General features: G+C 44.9%; 1 protein-coding gene across 2 annotated transcripts in view; it reads right to left on the bottom strand.

Annotated features, from left to right (window-relative positions):
* Positions 1–749: 749 nt before the first annotated feature.
* sgms2a (sphingomyelin synthase 2a) overlaps positions 750–26,314 on the bottom strand; it is a 121,067-nt gene continuing 95,502 nt past the window's right edge. For both annotated transcript variants that reach the window (XM_078403650.1, XM_078403641.1), the window contains exons 3-6: positions 24,866–24,983; positions 15,536–15,689; positions 6,075–6,250; positions 750–2,717 (exon numbers count right to left, since the gene is read on the bottom strand). In XM_078403650.1, the coding sequence (XP_078259776.1) occupies positions 2,538–2,717; positions 6,075–6,250; positions 15,536–15,689; positions 24,866–24,983 (628 nt within the window). In that variant the 3' untranslated portion in view covers positions 750–2,537. The remainder of the gene's footprint in view (positions 2,718–6,074; positions 6,251–15,535; positions 15,690–24,865; positions 24,984–26,314) is intronic.

The raw sequence follows: 26,314 nt of genomic DNA, 5'->3' as shown, positions 1-26,314 counted from the left end.
TTCTCTAATTTCAAGTAACTTCTGCATTCCCTCCCCCACTCTAGTCATCCTACTAGTTCCACTGTTTGCATCCTTGTATCGCTTCGTTATCACCTCTTCCCCAGCCAACAATGGGCCATTATGGGCTCCACCCTTCCTTAGCCATTTGTTGCCGGTCCTGCTTTTGGCCTTTTACTTTACCTCCAGTTCCCTCAAGTCATGTCAAGTCAGTTTATTTGTCACATACATATACAAGATGTGCAGTGAAATGAAAGTGGCAATGCCTGCGGATTGTGCTAAACTACAAAACAGAATAGAAATAAAAAATATGTAACACAAAAAATAAATTAATACAGTAAATTAAATTAGTCCCTGGTGATATGAGAGTTAACAGTCCTGATGGCCTGTGGGAAGAAACTCTGTCTCATCCTCTCTGGTTTCACAGCGTGACAGCAGAGGCGTTTGCCTGACCGTAGCAGCTGGAACAGTCCGTTGCTGGGGTGGTAGGGGTCCTCTACTCTAGAAGGTAGGGGCCCTCACCACTACTTTCAGTCTGAAGAAAGGTCTCGACCCCAAATGACACCCATCCTTTTTCTCCAGAGATGTTGCCTGATCCGCTGAGTTACTCCAGCACTTTGTGTCTACCTTCAATATTTATTTTACATTCTGCAAAAACTTTATTTGTAAGGATAATAGATATATTTGGCACCAGTAAGATTTAGCAAAGATGGTCTATCCTTTCAAGGAATGATCATATGGACTAACACGTGGTAATATGAATTAATTAAGAAAAAGAATGCTTTGTAAATTCAATATACTTGCAACACTGATCTTTATAACGAGTTGTATGTATTTGTTCTCTTTTACTGAAAGTGGTGTACAATATATAAATACATTGCTTTCACAGTGGACAATGATTTAGATTAAAACAAGTTGTAATAAATCAAATTTTAGTCAATGGAATTTAGCTGATAAAAGAAAAACTATAAATATTCAAGGCAAACATCAAAAAAATTCCTGGCCACTGCAGACATAAAATAATAAACTTCAAAATTAAACAATGCAACTGCTGTCAGCGTTTAACTTTTGAATATCAACTAACAATTGTTTCGGAACCTCATCTTCAACTGTGTGTTGATCTATTTAAAAAAATCACTGCGGATTGTACTGACCTACATTTGATGAAGGACATTTCCTTCTCCCCTCTTTCATCTTTCCAACTGAAAAGTTGTGATCCCATACTAAGAAAACAGCCGACAGGCAGTTCTGCAGAAGTCAGCCCAGTGCTCATTTCACTTGCAAGTCTGGCTTGCCAGCGTTTAATAGTGAGAGCACCAGCAAAGACATCACAGGCCGGCCCCAACATTTGCCTTTGCCCGATTCTACCATCAGTCCTTTCATAGCAATCAGGAGTCTGCTGCCTGATGCCTCCCCACCCCCAGTCAATGGCACAAAAGTCAACTGTGTTTTCTCCTATCTGAACTGAAAATTTCTGTGGTGTATCTACATGTAAGCCTTTGGCAGGGAGGAGCCTACAAACCTTATTTTCCTTGTTGCGTGTTCAGAATGAAAAGAGAAAGCAGCTTTCCCAGAACAAGACCCCTCGTTCCGTTATTTTTTGGCCTTTTCTTTGGCAAATACTGCAAGCTTTGAAACGACCAACCATTCATGATGGAATCTCAGTTTGTGTGGAGATGGGACAGTTATGCTGGTAATTCAAAGTTCACAGTTTCATCAGAAATAATGTGCAAAATAATTTGTTGCATAAATCTGCTAAATCATAATCAGTAGAATAGATAGCACTCCCAGCTGTGCCTTTCAAGTAACATGTTCTATAATGGGAGGACTATATTTGCAGATAATTTGAGTGTATATCTTTGTAACCTAGGTCACCGCTGAGACCTAGTTCAATTAATTGATTGATAGATACAGCATGGAAACAGGGCTTTCTGCCCATTGAGTCCATGCCAACCATCGATCACCCATTCACATTAGATCTATGTTATCCCTCTTTCACATCCATTCCCTACACACTAGGGGGCGATTTTGCAGAGATCAATTTGCAAAGGATTACAAATCCATACGTCCTTGAGATATGGGAGAAAACCCACGTGGCCACAGGAAGAATGGGCAAACGCCACACAAACAGCAACCGCTGCCAGGACCGAACCTGGGTCTCTAGCGCTAAGAGGCAGAAGCTCTACCAGCTGTGCCACTGTGCCGCTAAGATCCATCCCGAAAATAAGCAATAACACACACAATCACAAACCAACACAAAAAAAAGAAACATCCATTATGGAGGCCACTGTACTTAATTTCAAATGCCTTTCTTGTGGCTGTTAAGGTTGAAGTTAAATGCACATTAAAAAGGCCAATGGAACTTGCTCAACATTAGCTCCCCAATACCTTCGATTTCTTAAGCTTTTCTTCAAGCCGTTGGGGAAAAAATATTTGATCAATTTATTAGATGGAACTGAATGTAAAGCAAAAAGATATTTTTTTCTCTTTCGATGAGTGTGGAGCAGGAAACAATACAATACTTTGTCCATGTGGTTGCTTCACAATTTCTGAACCCTGGAGTATCTCCAACATGGCAACTTCAGGCAGCTTGGAGGCCAGGAGATAGGCCCCATGTAGGAGCACGGAACCGATGAGTGCACGTTCTTCTCAAGGAAAAGGAAAGGCTGGAACCACCAGACCTGGGAAAACTGATTGGCCTGTGACGGGGTTTTCAAGGTCTGTTGAGAACAAACAAGAGGGTCTCAATATTTTGTTTATAATTGTACGTTCAGAGGTTAGCGAAGGTAAGGGAAGTAGAAAAATTAAGATGGTTGACATCCCGCCGGCAGTTATTAATGAGAAGGTCTGGAAACGGTAGAAAGCCATCCGGGAGAGTCCAAGAGGAGGAGGACCGGTGGAGATAGGGGTCAATTGAGGATTCCTTCCCATAGAAAAAAGCACAGAGAGAAAAGAGGTTTGAAGAAGAGTCCCAACCCAAAACGCCACCCATCCTTTTTCTCTAGAGATGTTGCCTGGCCCATTGAGTTACTCCCCAGGTTACGATGGTTCGACTTGCGATAGGTCGCCTTTGCGATGGTGCAAACAGTATGGATCCGTAGTGAGCCGCCGCTCACTTCCGGACACGTGATTGTGCGTTTTCAATGCATTTCGACATACTACACGTGCACAGAATCCAACAGGGGTGAACGGGATGGGGTATGGGGGGGGGGGGAGGGGGGGAATGGGAGGGGAGTGGGGAGAGAGGAGGGGAAAGGTGGGGGAAGGTGGGGTGGGGAGGGGGAGGTGGGGGTAGGGAGGGGAGTGGGGGTAGTGGGGAGGAGGGGAAGGGTGGGGGGAGTGGGGGTGTGATGGGAGGGGGTGGGGTGGGGGGGAGCGGATGGGGGGAGGTGACGTGGGAGGCGAGGGTGGAGTGGGGGTTAGGGGAGGAGGAGGAGGGGGAGTGGAGGTGGGGGAGGGAAGGGATGGGGGGAGTGGGAGTGGGGAGGGAGGGGAAGGGTGGGGGGCAGTGGGGTATGTGGGAGGGGAGGAGTGGGGTTGGGGGAGGGGAGTGGGTTGAGAGGGGGGAGTGGGGGATGGGGTGAGGGGGGGAGTGGGGGATGGGGTGAGGGGGGAGGGGAGAGTTGGGTGGTGGTGGGGGGAGGCGGGAGTGGGAAGGGGGGATTGGGGAGGGGAGTGGAGGATGCTAGACCAATGCAGGAGAGGTTTTGGGGAGTTTTAAGGGGGATTGAGGGGGGGATGGAGTGGGTGGGGGGTGGGGAGGGGAGGACACTCTGGCTGCAGCGCTGGCAGCACGGGGCCGAGGTGAGTGGTACCCTCTCCCCTTCCTTGTCCCCCCTCGCCCGCCCTCAACCCCGGGGGACTCCCTGCCTGACAACGGGCTTCGTCAATTGGAGAGGGTTGCCGGGCACGCAGGAGAGATTTGGACCCAACGGGTCCACCTCAGTCTATTATCCTTTAAAACTTTGTCCCTCTGGCCTTAAATCTCCACCCTCTAGTCTCTAACATTTCTACCCTGGGAAAAAGGTTCTGACCGTCTTCGCTATGTATGCCTCTCTTAATTTCATAAACTTCTATCAGGTCTCCCCTCAATATATGCCACTCCATAGAAAACAATCCAAGTTTGTCTAATCTCTCCTTAAAGGTATTGCCTTGTATTCCAGGTAGCGTTCTGGTAAATGTCTGCACCCTATCCAGAGCCTCCACATCCTTCCTGTGATGGGGTGACCAGAACTGCACATAACAATCCAAATGTGGCTGAACCAAAGTTCTATAAAGTTGCAACGAGACTTCCTGACTCTTATACTCAACGCCTCAACCAAGTTGAGACAGGTACTCGTGCAACGTTTAAGAAACATTCAGACGAGTACATGGATAGGACACGTTTAGAGGGATATTGGCCAAACGCAGGCAGATGGGACTAGTGTAGATGGGACATGTTGGCTGGTGTGGGCAAGTTTTGCTGAAGGGCCTGTTTCCACACTGTATGACTCTATGACTCTATCTCTATTTCCCCTCTTAAACAAAGGAACAACATTGGCTACTCTTCTGTCCTGCAGGACCTCACCTGTGTCAAGAAAGTATCTCCCCAATTATCCCAATGAAACGCACACTACAGGCCAGAGGGTGGAAAAAGTAGAGGAAACCAAGTGTACATTTACATAGAACATAGAACTGTACAGCAAAGATATGGGCTCTACGTCCACAATGTTTGTGACGGACATAATGTCAAGTTAAACTGATCTCATCTGCCTACGCATGATCCATATCCCTCTACTTCCATGTGCCTATCTGAAAGCCTCTTAAATGCCACTATCTTATCTTCCTCTACCACCACCCGTGGCAATGAGCTCCAGGCCCCTACTTGCCTCGCATGTCTCCATTAAATCTTCCCCTTCTCACCATATAGCTATGCCCTCTAGTGTTGAACATTTGCACCCCGGGGGAAAAAGGATTTCGCTATTTAGTTCTTTCATCTAATTTAGTAAATTTAGTCATTTAAATTCTCCTTAAACGAAGGAGCTAAAGACACTATGGCCTAGAAATTGTATTACTGCCATAAAATGGGATTTAAACGGTGGTCTGATTCACTCCAATGCTCTGTGTGAATGTCTCAAAGATTACAATATTCATTTGTAAGGTTTATAGAATAATTTTGTCAAAATATTGGTTCTGTGAAACAGAATTGACTTAGTAAAATCCAGTTTTTCATTAGGTAAATAAAATTGTAACTTTCTTTACCACTGATGTTGAAAAAAATCACATGGGAGCCAAACTTTGCAAGTTCCATGACCGTTCTCAACAGTTTCATGAGCTTTTCATTAGAGAAGTAAGACAGTCAAGAAGGGGAATATGAGGTGTGGAAGGGTATGGGAGAGGAGCGGGGGTGTGTTGGAAAGGGAAGAAAGGAACTTGGATATTTCTTGACCAAAATACAAAGTGCTGGAGTAACTCAGTGTGTCAGGCAGCATCGGTGGCACAAAGGGGGAGCATAGCAGCGAGAGAGGGTCTCGGAACTCCCATTTGGGAGAGAAGAACCTCAGAGTAGGCAAACTTTCATAAGTTCATCATTCATAAGTTATGGGAATAGAATTAGGACATTCGACCCATCGTCTACTCCCACATTCAATCATGGCTGATCTATCTTTCCCTCTCAACCCCATGCTCCTTCCTTCTCCCCATAATCCCCTGACATCTGTACTAATCAAGAATCTCAATCTCCGCATTGAAGATATCCATTGACGGCCTCCATAGCCATCTGTGGCAATGAATTCCAGATTCACCACCCTCTGACTAAAGAAATTCCTCCTCATCTCCTTCCTCAAGGAACGTCCTTTAATTCTGAGGCTATGACCTCTGATCCTAGTCTCTCCCACCAGTGGAAACATCCTCTCCATATCCACTCTATCTAGGCCTTTCACTTTGGAGAGATTTCACAGTGGCGCAGTAAAATGAAGAAACAAGGAACGGCAGATCAGTAGAGCAGTAAAATGGAGGATATTTTTGTTTTGCTTGAAAGTGTGACGGTCCAGAGAATAATCTTGAAAATGTATTTCTATGAAGCATTAGAAACTCACCGGGATATTGGCCATGGTGTGGTACCACCAGAAGAGTCTTGTCGTAATGTAATAGGCCACTAAGACATCCACACTGTAATGTTCATGTGCTATTAGGATGCATATGATTCCTACTGCACTGAGAAGCCAGCAGAACCACAGATACCATGAGTACCACCACGATCGACGAGGTGAATCTGGAAAGCAAAGATAACAACATTAGGATCTTGAACCACTGTATTTATATCAACTAAAAAATCCTTGGGCTAGAATTTCACCTTCTTTATCTGCATTTACCTTTTACTCCACTAAGATTTTAGTGGACCAGCCGATTTTAGGACGGGTGGTGGGGGGGGGGGGGGGTGAGATGTTGAGAACAAAGCGAGACCATCAAGACTCCAATGAGTACTTTTGTAACTTCGTCAGCACTAGATACATGGCAACTCTTTGTGTACTTTGTGTATTGTATGCAAAAACAAAGAATTAATTTCACTGCACCTACGTATATGTGATAAGTATAATTGAATCATTGATTTTATGAGTTCTATGGTATTGTAGTGTATGGTATGATCACCTTCATTTGTATGAGAGTATAACAGGCAGGAAATCATGATGCAGCTCTAAAAAACTTTGGCAAGGCTGCATTTAGAGTATTGTGTGCAGAAAGGATGTAGATTCTTTGGAGAGGGTGCAAAAGAGATTTACCAGAATGCAGCCTGGATTAGAGGGTATTAGCTATAAGGAGAGGTTGGACAAACTTGGATTGTTTTATCGGGAACGTTAGAGTTGAGTGGGAGACCTGGTAGAAGTATATAAAATTACAAGAGGCATAGATAAGGTAGACAGTCAAAAACTTTTCTTCAGGGTAGAATTGTCAAGGGCGAGAAGGCATGGTTTTAAGGGAGAAAGACATAGTATAAAGAAGTAGTGCGGGGTACGTTTTTTTTTGCACAGAGGCCAGTGGGTGCCTGGAATGTGCTTCCGGGGTTTCTTATTGAGGCAGATACCTTAGTGGCATTTTAAAAAGCTTTCTGATAGGCACATGGATTTGCAAGGAATGGAGGGATATGGATCAGGTGCAGGCAAATGAGATTCCTTTATCTTGGCATCAAATTCGGCACAGACATTTTGAGATAGAGGGCCTGCTCCTGAGCTGTATTCTATATTCCATAACAGGCATGCAAACCAGTGAACCAGTTAGACAACGTAGAGTCGTGGGTTCTATATACAGACATGGATTGAGAATTGGTTATCATACTGTCATATGTTGACTGTCATATGTTGAAAGACTGGAGCGACTAGGCTTGTATACACTGGAATTTAGACGGATGAGAGGGGATCTTATCGAAACGTATAAGATTATTAAGGGGTTGGACACATTAGAGGCAGGAAACATGTTCCCAATGTTGGGGGAGTCCAGAACCAGGGGCCACAGTTTAAGAATAAGGGGTAGGCCATTTAGAACAGAGATGAGGAAAAACTTTTCAGTCAGAGAGTTGTGAATCTGTGGAATTCTCTGCCTCAGAGGGCAGTGGAGGCCAATTCTCTGAATACATTCAAGAGAGAGCTAGATAGAGCTCTTAAGGATAGCGGAGTCAGGGGGTTTGGGGAGAAAGCAGGAACGGGGTACTGATTGACAATGAGTAGCCATGATCACATTGAATGGCGGTGCTGGCTCGAAGGGCCGAATGGCCTACTCCTGCACCTATTGTCTATTGTCTATACAGAAAGCAACGAATGGGAATAAATACATGTTTCTCAGATTGACCTCCTCCTACTCCTGTTTCTGACTCTTTTTTTCTTGATTCACTCTAATTGATTCCTACCCAGCAGTGAATATTAAGTCACTCACTGAATCCCTAAAAACAATTGAAACAATTACCCAAGAAAACATTTAAAAACTATATTAAAGTCTGCTCAATGACTTCGATAGATGAACTATCGCTCTCTGTACAAAAAACGTGGCTGCAAATATTTCTCCTCTCCATTGCTGAAGATGCAATGCATTTCAAATGTAAGGAAGAGGATAGACACAAAATGCTGGAGTAACACAGTGCGACAGGCAGCATTTCTGGAGAGAAGGAATGGGCGACATTTCGGGTTGAGACCGTTCTTCAGACTGGAGAAGTCTGAATGTTTCAGACAATGAAACATAGAAAATAGATGTTTCAGACTATGAAACAGAAAATAGGTCCAGGAGTAGGCCATTCGGCCCTTTGAGCCAGCACTACATTTAATATGATCCAGTGAATTGGCCTCCACTGCCTTCTGTGGAAGAGCAGTCCACAGATTCACAACTCTCTGGGTGAAAAAGTCTTTCCTCATCTCAGTCCTAAATGGTCTACCCCTTATTCTTAAACTGTGACCCCTGGTTCTGGACTCCCCCCACATCGGGAACATTTTTTGTGCATCTAGCATGTCCAGTCCCTTAAGAATTATATATGTTTCTATAAAATTTGCTCTCATCCTTCTAAATTCCAGTGAATATAAAGCCAGTCGATACATTCTTTCGTCTTCTTCGGACCCTTCCCATCTGAAGAAGGGTCTCAACTCGAATTGTCACCCATTCCTTCTCTCCAGAGATGCTGCCTGTCCCGCTGTGTTACTCCAGCATTTTGTGTCTATCGTTGATCTAAACCAGCATTTGCAGTTCCTTCCTACATGTAAGGAAGAGGATGTTGCTTTGAACAGAGGTAGACAATTTTCCACTGTAAACAGGACATCCCTTCCAACACAGGATTGTTAACTAGCCTGACAGAGAACCTCCAGTGTTGTAGCTCGATGTTCCTGCAGGAATTGCCAGGAAGCTCTCTCTGGGACACACCTCTGTACCTTGGGAAAGCCTGCAGTGCAGATATGTATCTGTGCCTATTCTGCCTGACCTAGTCAGCTGATTTAGAAGTGAATGGAGTGTTGGCTGGGGAAGAGGATCGTTGATGGGCCTAATCCATCAGTGACCAGTGAACCTGGAAATGTTGCCTAGAATAGCAGATGCACTGGAATGGTCCCCGAAGCAAGGATGTTGAGACCAGGTCCCCTCGAGTGTCTGTGGTATCCAATAGCATTCACATTCCCATGTAATGTATGAACATCAGTTCAAGGTGCATACATATAGACACATAAAAATGTGTTATGTTAGAAAAAGACACAAAGTGCTGGTGTAAATCAGCAGGTTAGGCAACATCTCTGGATGACATGAATAGACAACATTTTGGGTTGAGACCCTTCATCAGATTCAACCTGAGAATTTTGCCGGTGCATTTCCTCCAGAGATGCTGCCTGACCCGCGAAGTTAATCCAGCACTTTGTGTCTTTTTATTTGCAAACCAGCATTTACAGTTTCTAGTTTGGGCACAGTAGGTCGGCTTTGGAGGCAGCACTGTGTTTGATGATGCAAAGAGTAACTATCAGTATATCTAATGCAGTCCTGCAGAACATCTGACAAAGAATGCAAGTTTATAATGATGAAATCTTTAAGCAACATTCAATTTGAGTCTTTAGCATTAGTAATGGGGAGTCCAGAACAAGGGGCCACAGTTTGAGAATAAGGGGTAGGCCATTTAGAACGGAGATGAGGAAGAACTTTTTCAGTCAGAGGGTGGTGAAGGTGTGGAATTCTCTGCCTCAGAAGGCAGTGGAGGCCAGTTCGTTGGATGCTTTCAAGAGAGAGCTGGATAGAGCTCTTAAGGATAGCGGAGTGAGGGGGTATGGGGAGAAGGCAGGAACGGGGTACTGATTGATAGTGATCAGCCATGATCGCATTGAATGGCGGTGCTGGCTCGAAGGGCTGAATGGCCTACTCCTGCACCTATTGTCTATTGTCTATTGTCTAAAAGCTGCTTTTTTCTGTGAATGAACAGCATCTGCAGTTGTTTGGACAAATGTGGTTGAAAAGATGGGTGAGAAAGGTATTTTGAATATCACGTCTTGGATGTTTGGAAAAAGTATGGAGGAATATCCCACGCCTAAATTACAGTACGACGCACTGGTGGTGCTAATATGTGAAATATTGTTCAAAGTTGTGCATTAATGTAATTTTCAACATTGCAACGTCTCACTTTATGGTATTGTGCAGATACAAATATTGTATCAAATATTTCCCCATTACTGATCCAATGCTGAATTTCTGGTAACTGGTGGTCCACCCCCCCCCCCCCCCCCTTAACACGGGCAAAATCTCCCTCCGAAATCCCCCGAAAATGTGGCTCCTGGGGCTGGGTGAGACGGCCAAACTCAATCTCATCGTGACTTCTGCGCTGATCGGCAGGTCACATTTGCCCCCTACAGCCAGGGCTCCGGTACTCTGGCTCGACCACAGCTGGCAGATGTACTTTACTTCCAATGTCCAGATGAATAAATTGATTATTCCAGTTAAACTTTGTAGTTAAATGTAGTATATAGACTGGGAATCACATTCTGTTAAAGGGCTGGATGGTTTGGAGTTTGTAAAATGTGTGCAGGATAGTTTTTTGCAGCAATACGTAGAGGTGCCTACCAGAGAAGGGGCAGTGTTGGACCTCCTGTTAGGAAATGAGATGGGTCAGGTGACGGAGGTATGTGTTGAGGAGCACTTTGGGTCTAGTGATCACAATGCCATTAGTTTCAATATCATTATGGAGAAGGTCAAATCTGGACCAAGGGTTGAGATTTTGGATTGGAGAAAGGCTAATTTTGAGGAGATGAGAAAGGATTTAAAAGGAGTGAAATGGAAATTTTTGTTTTATGAAAAGGATATAACAGAGAAATGGAGGATATTTAAAGGTGAAATTTTGAGAGTACAGAGTCTTTATGTCCCTGTTCGGTGGAAAGGAAAGAATAATAATTTGAAAGAGCCGTGGTTTTCCAGGGAAATTGGACACTTGGTTCGGAAAAAGAGGGAGATATACAATAAATATAAGCGGCAGGGAGTAAATGAGGTTCTTGAGGAATATAAAGAATGTAAAAGGAATCTTAAGAAGGAAATTAGAAAAGCGAAAAAAAGATATGAGGCTGCTTTGGCAAGTAATGTAAAAGTAAACCCCAAGGGGTTCTACAGATATGTCAATAGCAAAAGGATAGTGAGGGATAAAATTGGTCCATTAGAGAGTCAGAGTGGACAGCTATGTGCTGAGCCGGAAGAAATGGGGGAGATATTAAACAATTTCTTTTCTTCGGTATTTACCGAGGAGAAGAATATTGAATTATGTGAGGTAAGCGAAACAAGTAGAGTAGTGATGGAAATTAGGAGGATTAAAGAAGAGGAGGTACGGACACTTTTGAAAAATATAAAAGTGGATAAGTCTCCAGGTCCTGATAGGATATTCCCTAGGACATTGAGGGAAGTTAGTGCAGAAATAGCAGGGGCTATGACGGAAATATTTCAAACGTCATTAGAAACGGGGATGGTGCCGGAAGATTGGCGCATTGCGCATGTTGTGCCTTTGTTTAAAAAAGGTTCTAAAAGTAAACCTAGCAATTATAGACCTATTAGTTTGACGTCTGTGGTGGGAAAATTAATGGAAAAGATACTTGGGGACAATATATTTAATTATTTGGATAATCAAGGCCTGATTAGAAACAGTCAACATGGATTTGTGCCTGGAAGGTCATGTTTGACTAATCTTCTTGAATTTTTTTAAGAGGTTACCAGGGAAATTGATAAGGGCAAGGCTGTGGATGTTGTCTATATGGACTTCAGTAAGGCATTTGACAAGGTTCCACATGGAAGGTTGATTAAGAAGGTTAAATCGTTGGGTATTAATAGTGAGGTTGCAAGATGGATTCAACAATGGCTGAATGGGAGATACCAGAGGGTAACGGTTGACAATTGTATGTCAGGTTGGAGGCCAGTATCTAGTGGAGTACCCCAAGGATCTGTGTTGGGTCCACTGTTGTTTGTCATTTACATTAATGATCTGGATGATGGTGTGGCAAATTGGATTGTAAATATGCAGATGATACTAAGATAGGTGGTGTAGTTGATAGTGAGGTAGATTTTCAAAGTCTACAGAGAGACTTGGGCCTTTTGGAAGGGTGGGCTGAAAGATGGCAGATGGAGTTTAATGCTGATAAGTGTGAGGTGCTGCATTTTGGTAGGACAAATCAAAATAGGACGTACAGGGTAAATGGTAGGGAATTGAGGAATGCAGTGGAACAGAGGGATCTGGGAATAACTGTGCATTGTTCCCTGAAGGTGGAATCTCATGTGGATAGGGTGGTGAAGAGGGCGTTTGGTATGCTTGCCTTTATAAATCAGAGCATCGAGTATAGAAGTTGGGATGTAATGTTAAAATTGTACAGGGCATTGGTGAGGCCGAATCTGGAGTATGGTGTGCAGTTCTGGTCGCCAAATTATAGGAAGGATGTCGACAAAATGGAGAGGGTACAAAGGAGATTTACTAGAATGTTGCCTGGGTTTCAGCACTTAGGCTACAGAGAGAGGTTGAACAGGTTGGGTCTTTATTCTTTGGAGCGTAGAAGGTTGAGGGGGGACTTGATAGAGGTTTTTTAAATTTTGAGAGGGACGGACAGAGTTGACGTGGGTAGGCTTTTCCCTTTGAGAGTGGGGAAGATTCCAACAAGGGGACATAGCTTCAGAATTGAGGGACAAAGGTTTAGGGGTAACATGAGGGGGAACTTCTTTACTCAGAGGGTGGTGGCTGTATGGAATGGGCTTCCGGTGGAAGTGGTGGAGGCTGGCTCGATTTTATTATTTAAGAGTAAATTGGATAAGTATATGGATAGGAGGGGATTAGAGGGTTATGGTCTGAGTGCAGGTAGATGAGACTAGGTCAGGGAGAATGGTCGGCGTGGACTGGTAGGGCCGGACAGGCCTGTTTCCATGCTGTAGTTGTTATATGGTTATATGGTTATAAAATCTTACACATGCATATCACCAATTGCTGCCTCTGGGAACTATTACACGGCTACACACACTTATGTTGGTTATGCCTATTGCAAAGTTATAATAAAGGCAAAAATAAAGTAAAAAAACAGGGAAAAGCATGGAAGAGCAGGGTTGAATACCCCTGTGTGTCTACTCATTGTATCAGAGATTCTCCCCCCACCCCGTGTCACAAACTGTACTGAACTGCATGCAATCATCTTGGACCAGAGTCAGCCTTAACTCCCTGGGGATAAGCAAGCAATAAATTAGGTCAGAGTTCTGCCACTGTCTGCTTATAGAAAGTGAGGATCCTGGTCAAGTGAGTCAGATTTTGCAGCTATGCTATCTGTGTTCGAAGAGTCTCATGGCTCAGAGCTAAATACATGAATGTTTGCCAATGGAACAATATTTGTGTTGCTGGCAACTGGGCCACTGCATCACCAAATATGATCATTTGCCCCTCAGGGTTTGTAAGGCGAAACATATGGGGAGCCGCAAATTAGTTTCGGAGCCTGAGTGTGGAATACTTATGGGCAGGAAGTTCAAACTCTTTGAATATACTGAATTTTATTTTTAATTGTATCAGAGCAGCAGGAAATGGCTGTAATGTTCTCTATTTAGTTTACTTTAGATTGGAGATAGTGTGGAAGCAGACACATCCGCAACCGAATCCATCGAAACGTACAAGATTATTAAGGGGTTGGACACGTTAGAGGCAGGAAACATGTTCCCAATGTTGGGGAGGTCCAGAACCAGGGGCCACAGTTTAAGAATATAGGGGTAGGCCATTTAGAACGGAGATGAGGAAAACCTTTTTCAGTCAGAGAGTTGTGAATCTGTGGAATTCTCTGCCTCAGAAGGCAGTGGAGGCCAATTCTCTGAATGCATTCAAGAGAGAGCTAGATAGAGCTCTTAATGATAGCGGAGTCAGGGGGTACGGGGAGAAGGCAGGAACGGGGTACTGATTGAGAATGATCAGCCATGATCACATTGAATGGCGGTGCTGGCTCGAAGGGCCGAATGGCCTACTCCTGCACCTATTGTCTATTGACCATTGATCACCCACCCGTACACTAGTCCTACGCTATCCCACTTACGTATCCACTCCCTGCTCACTAGGAATAAAAAATAAATAGATAGAAATAAAAAGAAATAGAAATAAAAAGAAATAGTAATAAAAAAGCGTTGTGTCAGTCAACTGATCTCAGTTTTCAAACATTCTCCAGTCAAAAGATTTAAATATTTGTTCAATATTAAAGTACCTTTAGTTTGTAGATACAGTGTGGAAACAGGCTCTTTGGCCCACCCAGACCATGATCACCCGTACACTAGTTCCATCCTACATACCAAGGACAATTTACAGAACGAATTAACCTATAAATCTGCATGTCTTTGGGACGGAAAACGGGCAAACACCACACAGACAGCATCCGAGGTCAGGATCGAAACCAGGTCTCTGAGTTTGAGTCTCTGGTAGGCGCTGAGAGGCAGCAGCTCTACTGCTGTGTCACTGTGCCACCTCATGCGTTAGATCTCTCCCAGGCTTAAGGCTAGTTGGTTTTGAGCATGGAATAAAATCTTGCATTACTATCATCCTCTGTTGTTTAAACCTATATCAAATGATTGCAGTTGCTGCTCATCAGAACTGAGCTTTCCCGAGAGCGGTGTGGTGCAATACATTAGTGTATACCATCTGGAAAATATCAGGATATGGAAATATAGCTACTGACAAGTCACAGAATGTTCTGCAATACTGAAGAATTTAACGAAAGCCTTTATGTTCTCGCACCTGGCTGCAAAAAATCCTTCCATCATGTACAAAGAATTAAACACAAATAACCTTCAAAGACCTACAAGCAACTGAACATATACAAGAAGCGGGCAAAACGGGCCACAATCTGCCTGCCAATATACGGCCAATTGACATGTTGCTTAATTCAATCATTTAATTCATGGAGTCATAGTCTTACAGCACGGAAACAGGCCACCCTGGCCACTCCCACTTCTCCACTCTCCGAACAAGCAAAAGGTGTAAAATTGTGAAAACGCACACCCCCAGATTCAGGGATAGTTTCTTCCAAGCTCTTATCATCCAACTGAATCATTCTACCACAAACCAGAGAGCAGTGCTGAACTACTATCTACCTCATTGGTGACCCTCACACTATCCCTGATCAGACTTTGTAGGTTAATTGGCTTCTGTAAATTATCCCTAACGTGTAGGATTAAACTAATGTACAGGTGATTGCTGGTCGGTGCAGACTCTGCGGGCCGCGCTGTATCTCTAAACTAAACTAAGAAATCAATCTTGCACATCTAAAAATTAGGAAATTTGGTAAAAGCATTCCTGGTAGATGATCTGGCCTTGGCTTGAACCCTGAATGTCCAGCACGGTCTCTGAAGGACCCTTTTTAACCATCTTAGGGCAATGCTTGGATCTGCTTCTTGTCCCCTGACGGCTGATACCAGCTGGGATTCACATGAAAAGTCAGACATGCAAACGTACATTTCACTACACTACACCCTACGACAATGCACCAGAGCACCAATGCATCTCTACCCCTGCAGCAGCCCAAGTTATAAAATTACCAGCTTTTCCCACACAGCAACCACTTACATTCTTTTATAAACAAGTAAGTGATGGTCAACATGACAGTGTGACCACTGTAGAGAAAGTCTCCACACATGATGTGTGACCCAGTAATGGATAGCCCTCCACCAGATATCAGCTTTAAGATTCGTTGCAGTTTGGCCTGAGAGTCTCCATACAGCTGCAAGAGAAGAAAACAATGGGTGAGACATTTTGCAGACTCCTCTCAAGGTGGTCAAACAGTACAGCCCTTGGTCAGTACAGGCCTTCTGCCCTTGGTCAGCACAGGCCTTCTGCCCTTGGTCAGCACAGGCCTTCTGCCCTTGGTCAGTACAGGCCTTCTGCCCTTGGTCAGTACAGCCCTTCTGCCCTTGGTCAGTACAGGCCTTCTGCCCTTGGTCAGTACAGGCGTTGTGGGCTTGGTCAGCACAGGCCTTCTGCCCTTGGTCAGCACAGGCCTTCTGCCCTTGGTCAGCACAGGCCTTCTGCCCTTGGTCAGCACAGGCCTTCTGCCCTTGGTCAGTACAGCCCTTCTGCCCTTGGTCAGTACAGGCCTTCTGCCCTTGGTCAGTACAGGCGTTGTGGGCTTGGTCAGCACAGGCCTTCTGCCCTTGGTCAGTACAGCCCTTCTGCCCTTGGTCAGTACAGCCCTTCTGCCCTTGGTCAGCACAGGCCTTCTGCCCTTGGTCAGTACAGGCCTTCTGCCCTTGGTCAGTACAGGCCTTCTGCCCTTGGTCAGTACAGGCCTTCTGCCCTTGGTCAGCACAGGTGTTGTGGGCTGTACTGTGCTGTACTGTTCAACGTTCTTAAATCACCCCACAACCAAGCAGGTTCAGTCAGGCGATTAAAGTCACCTTGGAGGTCTGATTACAACATCAGGTATCCCCACTGGAACATAGTTCATTTTAGTTTAGAAATATAGTGTGGAACGTCCGTGCTGACCAACAATATACTAGCACAACAGTAAAAATTAAATAAAAGAGCATGTTGCTTTAATTTAACAACAGTTAGGCATCCATGGAATTTCTTGCGTCATATTCAATTAAAAGACGGTACATCCACCTTAAACTCAATTGCGCACTTGGAACTAGAACCGTGAATCGTTCCATTGTTTTTTAAATTAAACAGACTTCTAGTGTACTCTGTTTCTCTTGTGCCTTGTAACTTAATCAGGTCATGAGGACAGAAACACATCAGTTTATTGAGATTAAAAAACTGAAGCTGCAAGCACGGTACAATGATGTTGCCATGATGAACCGTGCAACATGTCCCTGAGGTGAAAGCTACCCATCGATCTTCAAGTATCAGTTAACATTGCTGTGTAAGAAGGAGCTGCAGATGCTGGTTTAAACCGAAAATAGACACACAAAGGTGGAGTAAAGCCCCTGTCCCACTTAGGTGATTTTTTAGGCGACTGCAGGCGACTGCAATAGTCACAGCAGTTCGCTGAAAAAACGGCGACTGGACCCCCCCCACGACAATGTCTACGACAAGCTACGACAACCTACCACCTAGTGGACGTCAAGCTACGGCAAGCTACCGACAACCGGCGACCCAATCGTCGTGACTTAGGATGTCTACCTACGACCGCGCCCATGACAACCTACGACAACGCAGGCGACAACCTACAACAACTGAAGTCAACCTACGTCTACCCGCGACAAACTACGACCCTGTCGGTGTCAACTGAAGACAATTCACGTAATTTTCGCCTCCGGTTTTCACCTCCGGTACCTGTCGCCGGTTGTCGTAGGATTTCGCCAATGGAATTCACCGGTCAGCACCGGCGACAACCTACATCACCTGGCGACAACCTATGACAGCACTTATGTCAGGATACCTCAAGCTAGGCTCATTGGCGTCAAACCAACAGTCGCCGAAAAATGGTGAACATTTCAAAATCCAGGGCGACCAAAAAAACACTACGACTTTGGAGACAATAGACAATAGACAATAGGTGCAGGAGTAGGCCATTCAGCCCTTCGAGCCAGCACCGCCATTCAATGCGATCATGGCTGATCACTCTCAATCAGTACCCCGTTCCTGCCTTCTCCCCATACCCCCTCACTCCGCTATCCTTAAGAGCTCTATCCAGCTCTCTCTTGAAAGCATCCAACGAACTGGCCTCCACTGCCTTCTGAGGCAGAGAATTCCACACCTTCACCACTCTCTGACTGAAAAAGTTCTTCCTCATCTCCGTTCTAAATGGCCTACCCCTTATTCTTAAACTGTGGCCCCTTGTTCTGGACTCCCCCAACATTGGGAACATGTTTCCTGCCTCTACTGTGTCCAATCCCCTAATTATCTTATATGTTTCAATAAGACCCCCCCTCATCCTTCTAAATTCCAGTGTATACAAGCCTAATTGCTCCAGCCTTTCAACATACGACAGTCCCGCCATTCCGGGAATTAACCTAGTGAACCTACGCTGCACGCCCACTCACGACCATACAGGCGACACCCCGGCGACCGTGTGGCGACATCCTTGTTGCCTGTAGTCTCCTAAAAAATAACCTAAGTGGGACAGGGGCTTAAAAATTTTCAGCAACTGTTGGTTTGACGACAATGGTCGTAGCTTGATGTCTTCTGATGTAGGTGCTGTCGTAGGTTGTCACCAGGTTGTCGCCAGTGCTGACTTCGGTGAATTCTATTGGCGATAAGCTCAGTCAACCCACGTCAAAGTGGTGACAGGTACCAGCGTCAAAACCCCCGGAGGCGAAGATGACGTGAATTGTCTTCAGTTGTTGCCGACAGGGTCGCAGCTTGTCGTATATCTTGTCGCGGGTAGATGTAGGTTGACTTCAGTTGTCATAGGTTGTCGCCTGTGTGGTCGCAGGTTGTCGTAGGCGCGTTTGTAGGTGGACGTCCTAAGTCGCGACGATTGGGTCGTCGGTTGTCGGTAGCTTGCCGTAGCTTGACGTCGACTAGGTAGTTGTAGCTTGTTGTAGACATTGTCGTAGGGGGGGGGTCCAGTCGCCGGTTTTTCGGCGATCTGCTACGACTATGACAGTCGCCGGCAGTCACCTAAAACATCGCCAAAGTGGGACAGGCCCTTAACACAGCGGAACAGGCAGCATCTCTAGAGAGAAGGAATCCTTCTCTCCAGAGATGCTGCCTGTCCTGCTGAGTTAACATTGCTGTTGGTATTATGGTCTCATTTACCATTAAAAATTGTCTGTTTGTTATCACAAATTTATTTAATTCAATAACTTTAAACAAAAATATTCAAGGGATATGTGCTGGAGATGGAAGGAACTGCAGAAGCTCAAATCTTGAGAAGAACAAAAAGTGCTGGAGAAACTCAGCGGGTCAGGCAGCGTCTGTAGAGGGAATGGAGGGGTCAACCCAAAATATCATTCATCCATTCCCTCCACAGACGCTACCTGACTCACCGAGTGCATCCACCACTTTGATTCGATGCAAGGGACACCAGCTGAGTGGGGAAGTTAATATTTATTTCAGTGGCTCTCCACTCAAGAGTCAAGAGTGTTTGATTGTCTTATGTCCCAGATAGGACAATGAAATTCTGACTTGCAGTTGCTCTGGGCTATCGGGATGTCCATTGTCGACAGCTGAGTCTTCAACACTACACCCCCCCCCCCCCCTTCCAAACTCATCACCAAGCTGAAGGACCTGGGCTTCTCTACCGGCCTTTGCAACTGAGTCATTGCCATCCTCATTGGCAGACCTCAATGAGTGTGGATCAGTAACAAGGTCTCCTCCTCACCGACTATCAAACCAGGTGCACCCCAGACTGCGTGCGTGTCCTCCTGCACTACTCTCTGCACTCATGAGCGTGTGGCTAAGCACCGCTCCAATGTCTTCAGTACATTCGTTGGCAGCACCACTTTAGTCAGCTGAATCGTGGGCAGTAATGAGTCAGCCCACAGGAGACAGGTAGAACACTTGGTTGAGTGGTGACACAACAACCTCATGCTCAAAGTCAATGAAACCAAGGATATCATTGTTGACTTCAGAAAGGGGAAGCCAGAAGACCACATGGCAGTTTTCATTGGTGGATCAGTGGTAGAGATTTATTAATTTTGAATTCCTGTGGGTTAACATCTCCGATGATTTCTTGGGCCTTGCGCATCGATGTAATCACAAAGGAAGTGCGTTAGCATCTCTGCTTTCTAGAGGTTGAAATTTTTTTGGCACATCACCGAGTACTCTCACTAACTTCTACAAATGTTACAAACCATCCCGACTGGTTGCATCGTGGCCGGCTAGTACAATACCATTGCATAGGAACACAAGAGGCAAGTGGTGAAATCAGCTCAGTCTATCATGGGCACAGCCCTCCCTGCCGTATTAAAAACACCTGCAAGAGGTGCTGCCTCAATTAGGCAGGATCCATCATCAAGGATCCCCACCATCCAGCCCATGCCCTCTTCTCATTGTTATCATCAGGCAGGAGGTACAGAAGCCTGATATCCCACACTACTTGGTTCAAGAACAACTACTTCGCTAGACTCTTGAACCGACCTTTAGACTTTACTTTGGACTTGAGAGATACAGCACGGAAACAGATTATTCAGCTCAACGTCTCCGTGCTGACCAGCGATCACCCCATACACTACCACTATCCTGCACACTGGGGATCATTTTACCAAAGCCAATTAACCTACAGACCTGTATATCTTTGGAATGTAGAAGCCACAGGGAGAACATACAAACTTCATACAGACAGCTCCCATTGTTTGGACCGAACCTGGGAATCTGGCGCTGTAAGGCAGCAACTATACAGCCCTTAGGATGTACCTGCACATCACTAATCATACCTCAGCAGCGGAATACCGCAAACCATTTTTTGTAAGTTAATTGGTCTCTGCAAAATTGCCCTCAGTGTTTCGGGAGGGGATGAGATGGTGGGATGACAGTGAACTAGGGTGTATGGGTGATCGATGATCAGTTTGGATTCGCTGGGCCGAAGGGTCTGTTTCCATGCTGTATCTCTAAACTAAACTAAACCTCTTTTATTACCATGGGCTTGTTTTCTAATTGTGCTTTTGCACTCCTGATTTGTTTTTTTTAAGTCTATTTTTTGCAGTATTTTATAATTGATGTACGTGTAATGTTTTTGTGTGCTGACTGAGTCTATGTGCCTGTTATGCTGCCGTGAGCAAGATCTTCACGGTAGTGTACCTCACTGTACTTGTGCGCATGACAATAAATACTTTTATTTTTAATTGAATCATAAAATTTGCACTTACATTGGAGGGCATTTTTCTGCCATCATTCATTGTACCAAGCATTATCATTATGTTTGCTTACAATATTTATATTATGTCAACATGACATAAACTTTGCATTGCCTAATATTCTATCACCCCTCCATGCCCAATGGTCATAACGTCATAGATTGATACAGTATGGAAACAGGCCCTTCGGCACAACTTTCCCACACTGGCCAACATGTCCCAGCTACAAAATTCGCACCTGCCCGCATTTGGCCCCTATCCCTCCAAACCTGTCCTATCCATGTACCAGTCTAGCCCACTATGATGAGCCTTTCCTTATAGAACCAGATGGGTTTTTAATGTCTAAAAAAACCCACAAAGTGCTGGAGGAACTCAGCGAGTCAGGCAGCGTCTCTGGAGAAAAGGGATGTGTGGCGTTTCAGGTCACAACCCTTCTTCAGACCCGTTCTGAAACATCACCCATCCTTTTTCTCCAGGGATGCTGCCTGACCTGCTGAGTTATTACAGCACTGTGTGTCTATCTTCAGTATAAAACAACATCTGCAGTTCCTTCCTACACAGCATCTCTGGAGGACATGGATAGACATTTTGTGTCAGTTCTCACCCGCTGAGTTCCTCCAGCATTTTGTGTTTATTGCTCAAGGTTAAAGCTTTTGCAGTTCCTTGTGTCTAGTTTTTAAATGTGCTCTGGTGGTTTCATCACCAATACTGAAAACTAGTACAATATTCCAGAATTTCTTTGAACTAAAGATCTTTGGCTTGAAAGCTTGCTACATTGTGCAGTTATTTGCTGACCTGCTAGGAGCATTCAGCATTTTCTGTTTGCATTTCAGATTTCCAATGTTTGTGGGAGTTTGCTTTTGGCAATGTCAGCATGTGTGCATCGTAGAGTTTGCACGGAAAGGTCAACTTAAGCTGTTTTTAAACTTAAGAACCCCAGATATTAGGCCTTTTTAACGTTGTTTAACGTGCTGTGAATCCCAACCACAAATGAGCGACAGCATAGAGGGTTCAATCCATTAAGTCACTGACAAAACAGTGGGGCAGCGACAGAGTTGCTGCATTACAGCTCCACAGAACCGAGTTCGATCCTGACTACGGATGCTGTCTATATGGAGTTTGCACCTTCTCCCTGTGACATGCGTGGGTTTTCTCTGAGTGCTCCGGTTTCCTCCCACACTCCAAAGACGTACAGGTTTGTAGGTTGATTGGCTTTGGCAAAATTGTAAATTGTCCCTTAAATGTGTAGGATAGAACTAGTGTATGGGTATTGCTGGTCGGCACGGACTCAGTTGAAGGGCCTGTTTCCGTGCTCTATCTCTAAAGTCTAAAGAATAAACATTTTAGATGTATTATTGCACTCCCAACCTTGTTTTCTTTATATTTTTGAACAAACCGTTGCAGAGCCAACTGCCAACCTCTGAGAAAAGATCAAATTAAAGTTATTTAAAGAAATTTACAACACTGGTTTTGCCCAGAGCACTCTTTTTCTCCTCATAAACATTTCCTTTCATCTCATCTTAAAGGTGCTAAATCCTCCCTGCCATGTGATATGCTATTAACATGATCATTCTTTTTTAGTGGGCCTGGACACTGTGAAAGGGAAAATGGGAATGGCATTGATGTGTTGTAGATGGAATGCAAAAGTTTGTTTGCACAATATACACTGGAATTTAGAAGGATGAGAGGAGATCTTATCGAAATGTATAAGATTATTAAGGGGTTGGACACATTAGAGGCAGGAAACATGTTCCCAATGTTGGGGGAGTCCAGAACAAGGGGCCACAGTTTAAGAATAAGGGGTAGGCCATTTAGAACTGAGATGAGGAAAAACTTTTTCAGTCAGAGAGTTGTGAATCTGTGGAATTCTCTGCCTCAGAAGGCAGTGGAGGCCAATTCTCTGAATGCATTCAAGAGAGAGCTAGATAGAGCTCTTAAGGATAGCGGAGTCAGGGGGTATGGGGAGAAGGCAGGAACGGGGTACTGATTGAGAATGATCAGCCATGATCACATTGAATGGCGGTGCTGGCTCGAAGGGCCGAATGGCCTCCTCCTGCACCTATTGTCTATTGTCTATAATAAATATATTGATTTGATGGCACAATAAATGTAAAGAAGGATACACACTTTTTGTATTGTATTTCCTGTATATATTTTCATGAGGTATCTTTTGAAATATACTTTGGGACATCATGTGACAGCTGCACAAGACGTTGGTGAAATCGTAGCCTGGAATATTGCGTGCAGTTCTGGTCGCCATACGACTAAAATGATGTGATTGAGCTCATGAGAAGATATCTACAGGAATGTTGCCGAGACTGGAGGGCTTGAATGATAAGGAGAGACAGGAGAGGCTGGAGCTGTTTTCCCTTGAATTAATTACATTGGGGAATGACCTGATAGAGGTTTATAAAATCCTGGGGGCATAGATAAGATGGATGGACATCGTCTTTTGCCCAGGCCAGAGGAGTCTAAATGTAGAGGGCATAAAGTTAAGGAGAGAAACGAAAAGATTTAAAAGGGATCCGAGGGGCCGGTTTCTCTCTGTCAAACACCAACACAAGCTTATAATTTCCCCATTGGTGTTTGGGGAAGATTACCTGATGCAACACACAGCAAAAGCAGGAATTTCTTGGTCTCAATTGGGTCAGGATTGAAGCGGGGTCTCTGGCGCTGTGTGGCAGCAGCTCCACTAGTGGTGTCACTGTGCTGCTCCCATCTCAGCGCACAGGAGGAAACATCAACAAGAGTAGTGAGGCCACTCAGCCCCTTAAGCCTGCCCTGCCATTTAATTTGCTGAGGGCTGATCTGTACGGAGTTTGTACATTCTCCCGTGACCACGTGGATTTTCTCCAAGATGTTCGGTTTCCTCCCACACTCCAAAGACGTAGGTTGATGTATGGGTAAATTGTCCCTAGTGTGTGTAGGATGGTGTAAATGTGCGGGGATCGCTGGTCAGCGCAAATTTGATGGGCTGAAGGGCCTGTTTCTGCCCTGTATCTTTAAAATAAACTAAATACTCGCAACGATCTGATTTCCACAATCCTCCAGCATAGAGACTCCCAGGGTTCACCACCCTTAAAGAAGTCCATGCCGAACAAAATGCCAAGTTAAACTAATCTCTCTGCCTGCATTTGATCCATGTCCCTCCAGTCTGTGCATATCCATGTGCCCATTGAAAAGCCTCGGTCATATTTGCCTCCAACATCACTATTGGCAGCACATTCCAGGCTCTCAAAACTCTGTGTAAAAACAAAACCTGTCCCGCACAACTCCTTTAAACTTTGCCCTTCTCCCCTTAAAGCTCTGCTCACTAATCTTTGATATTTCCATCTACAAAAAAAGTTCTTACTGTCTACCCTATATATGCCTCCATTATTTTACGTTTTTATCAGCTCACCCCTCACCATCCTATGCTCCAGAGAAAACAATACAAGTTTGACCAACGTTTCCATATAGCTAATATACTGTCAAGGAAAGGGAGAAAACAAGGAATTGCAGCTTTTTTTAGGCTTTATTTTAGACTTTAGAGATACCAGCACTTTGTCCCACCGAGTCCGCGCCAACCAGCGATCACCTGCACACTAACACGCTAGGGACAATTTACAATACCAACGCCATTTAACCTACAATCCTGTATGCCTTTGGAGTGTGGGAAGCACACCGGAGAAAAACCAGAGCACCCGGAGAAAACCATGTGGTCACAGGAAGAACGTACAAACTCTGTACAGACTGATCTACCAAGGAAAGTCACAAAATGCTGGAGTAACTCAGTGGGTCAGGTAGGATCCCTGGAGAATATGGAAAGGTTTTGGGTCTAGACCCTTCTTCAGACCAGCAGCTTGAAGTCATCCAAAAAGTCACCTGTCCATATTCTCTCGAGGGATGTTGCGTGACCCTCTGAGTTACTCCAGGATTTTGTGTCTACTCTCCAATCCAGGCAGCATTCTGGTAAAGGTAGATTTAATTTCTTCAGTCTCTCGGGATAGGAAACCTCTAGGATTGAAGGAATTAGCCCTAGTGACTCTGTTCTTGACAGTCTCCCATGCCATTCTATCATTTCTTAAATAAGGGGAGTAAAACACTAAAACTTCATTAAACAATTCACAAGCGGCTATAATGCACGAAGACCCTGGTCTTAGTGAGAATCGCTTACCTTTGGTGCACACTGGAAGTGCATTCCAGGCACAGGTAGAGTGGTGATGTACATGGTGATACACCTGTAAAGGTACAAGGTTCCCATAATGAAGAAAAACCTGCGTCCAACGATGGACCTACAATAGAAGAGAGTCAAGAGTGTTGAATTGTCATATGTACCAAACAGGGAACAGTGAGATTCTTAAGGGCCTGTCCCACTTAGGCGATCTTTTTGGCGACTGCCGGCGACTGTCAAAGTCGTAGCAGATCGCCAAACTTTTCTTTTACCCGACGACAATGACCACGACAATGCCGAGTCAGGTCGAGATTACAGCGTCTTCTGAAACATCGCGAAATTCCCACGCTGTCAATGCTTCTCCGGCGTCCTGATTTTCGCTGAAATCACTGACAAGTCGGTAAGTACTTGAGAGTTTTGAACTATAACACCTTGTATGGGTTACTTAAAAACCAAGCTTCACTGTAACAAGGAATAAACTGGATTTACTTCCAGTTTACTAATAGCTGTATTAAAAAAAATCGATTTTAAAAGTGGTTCAGTGGATTTTTGTGAAAAATGTGTGGGCATTCTTTGAAAATGTACAGGAGATGCATATCTGGTTTCTGGGTTGAATATCTGGGTTTGGAGCCCACTTTAAATGTAATGGCTGAGGCCAAAAACATCACGAAATTCCCACACTTACCTGACCGTCAAACTGTCGCCTCCAATCTACCTGTCAAATGTCCTGACGGTAAATAAATTGGTTAAACACAAGCATTTTATGGTATTTTGAAATGACTTTACTTATGTTAATAAGGAGGAGGAGGAGGAGGAGCCAGCGCTGCCCTCGCAGCTGCGGCTTGCCTGCAGTCCGTTTGTCTTTTCTGTTTTTTGTTGTTTTTGTCTTAATTGTAGTTTAAATATGATGTAGTTGTGTGTTATGTGGGGGGGGGTGGGAACTGTAACATTGTCTCTCCCGAGCGGAGACCCGACCTTTGTTTCAGTGTCGTGTTCGAACTCCTACCATCGGGCAGACGATACAAGGCCTTCTACGCCCGCACCTCCAGACTCAGGAACAGCTTCATCCCCAGGGCCATAGCTGCTATGAACCGGTCCTGCTGAGCCGGATGGCCACAACGCATAGATCAACTTGCACTTTACCCTGTCTAAAAACTGTTACAATTGCTTCGTTTCGTTGGGTTGCTGTTAATTACTTAAATTATTGCATCGTATGGGAGGCGCATTCCCAATCTCGTTGTACCCCTGGGTACAATGACAATAAAGATATATTGTATTGTATTGTATTGTATTGTGTCTCCGTTCCCGCTGCAGCCTACCACCGGCCATGCACCTGGAGCTGGCGGCCTCCAGCTGGGACCACCTGGGCTCTGGGCGCTGGCTGCCTTCGGATGCTGCGGGAGCGGCTGCGACTCGCCTCCGGAGGCTTCGGCGCGGGCCGCCTGGACGTCG

Source organism: Rhinoraja longicauda, chromosome 1 (assembly GCF_053455715.1).
Source record: "Rhinoraja longicauda isolate Sanriku21f chromosome 1, sRhiLon1.1, whole genome shotgun sequence".
In the NCBI taxonomy this organism is placed as follows: Eukaryota; Metazoa; Chordata; class Chondrichthyes; order Rajiformes; family Arhynchobatidae; genus Rhinoraja; species Rhinoraja longicauda.
This window is presented reverse-complemented; position numbering and strand designations above follow the sequence as displayed.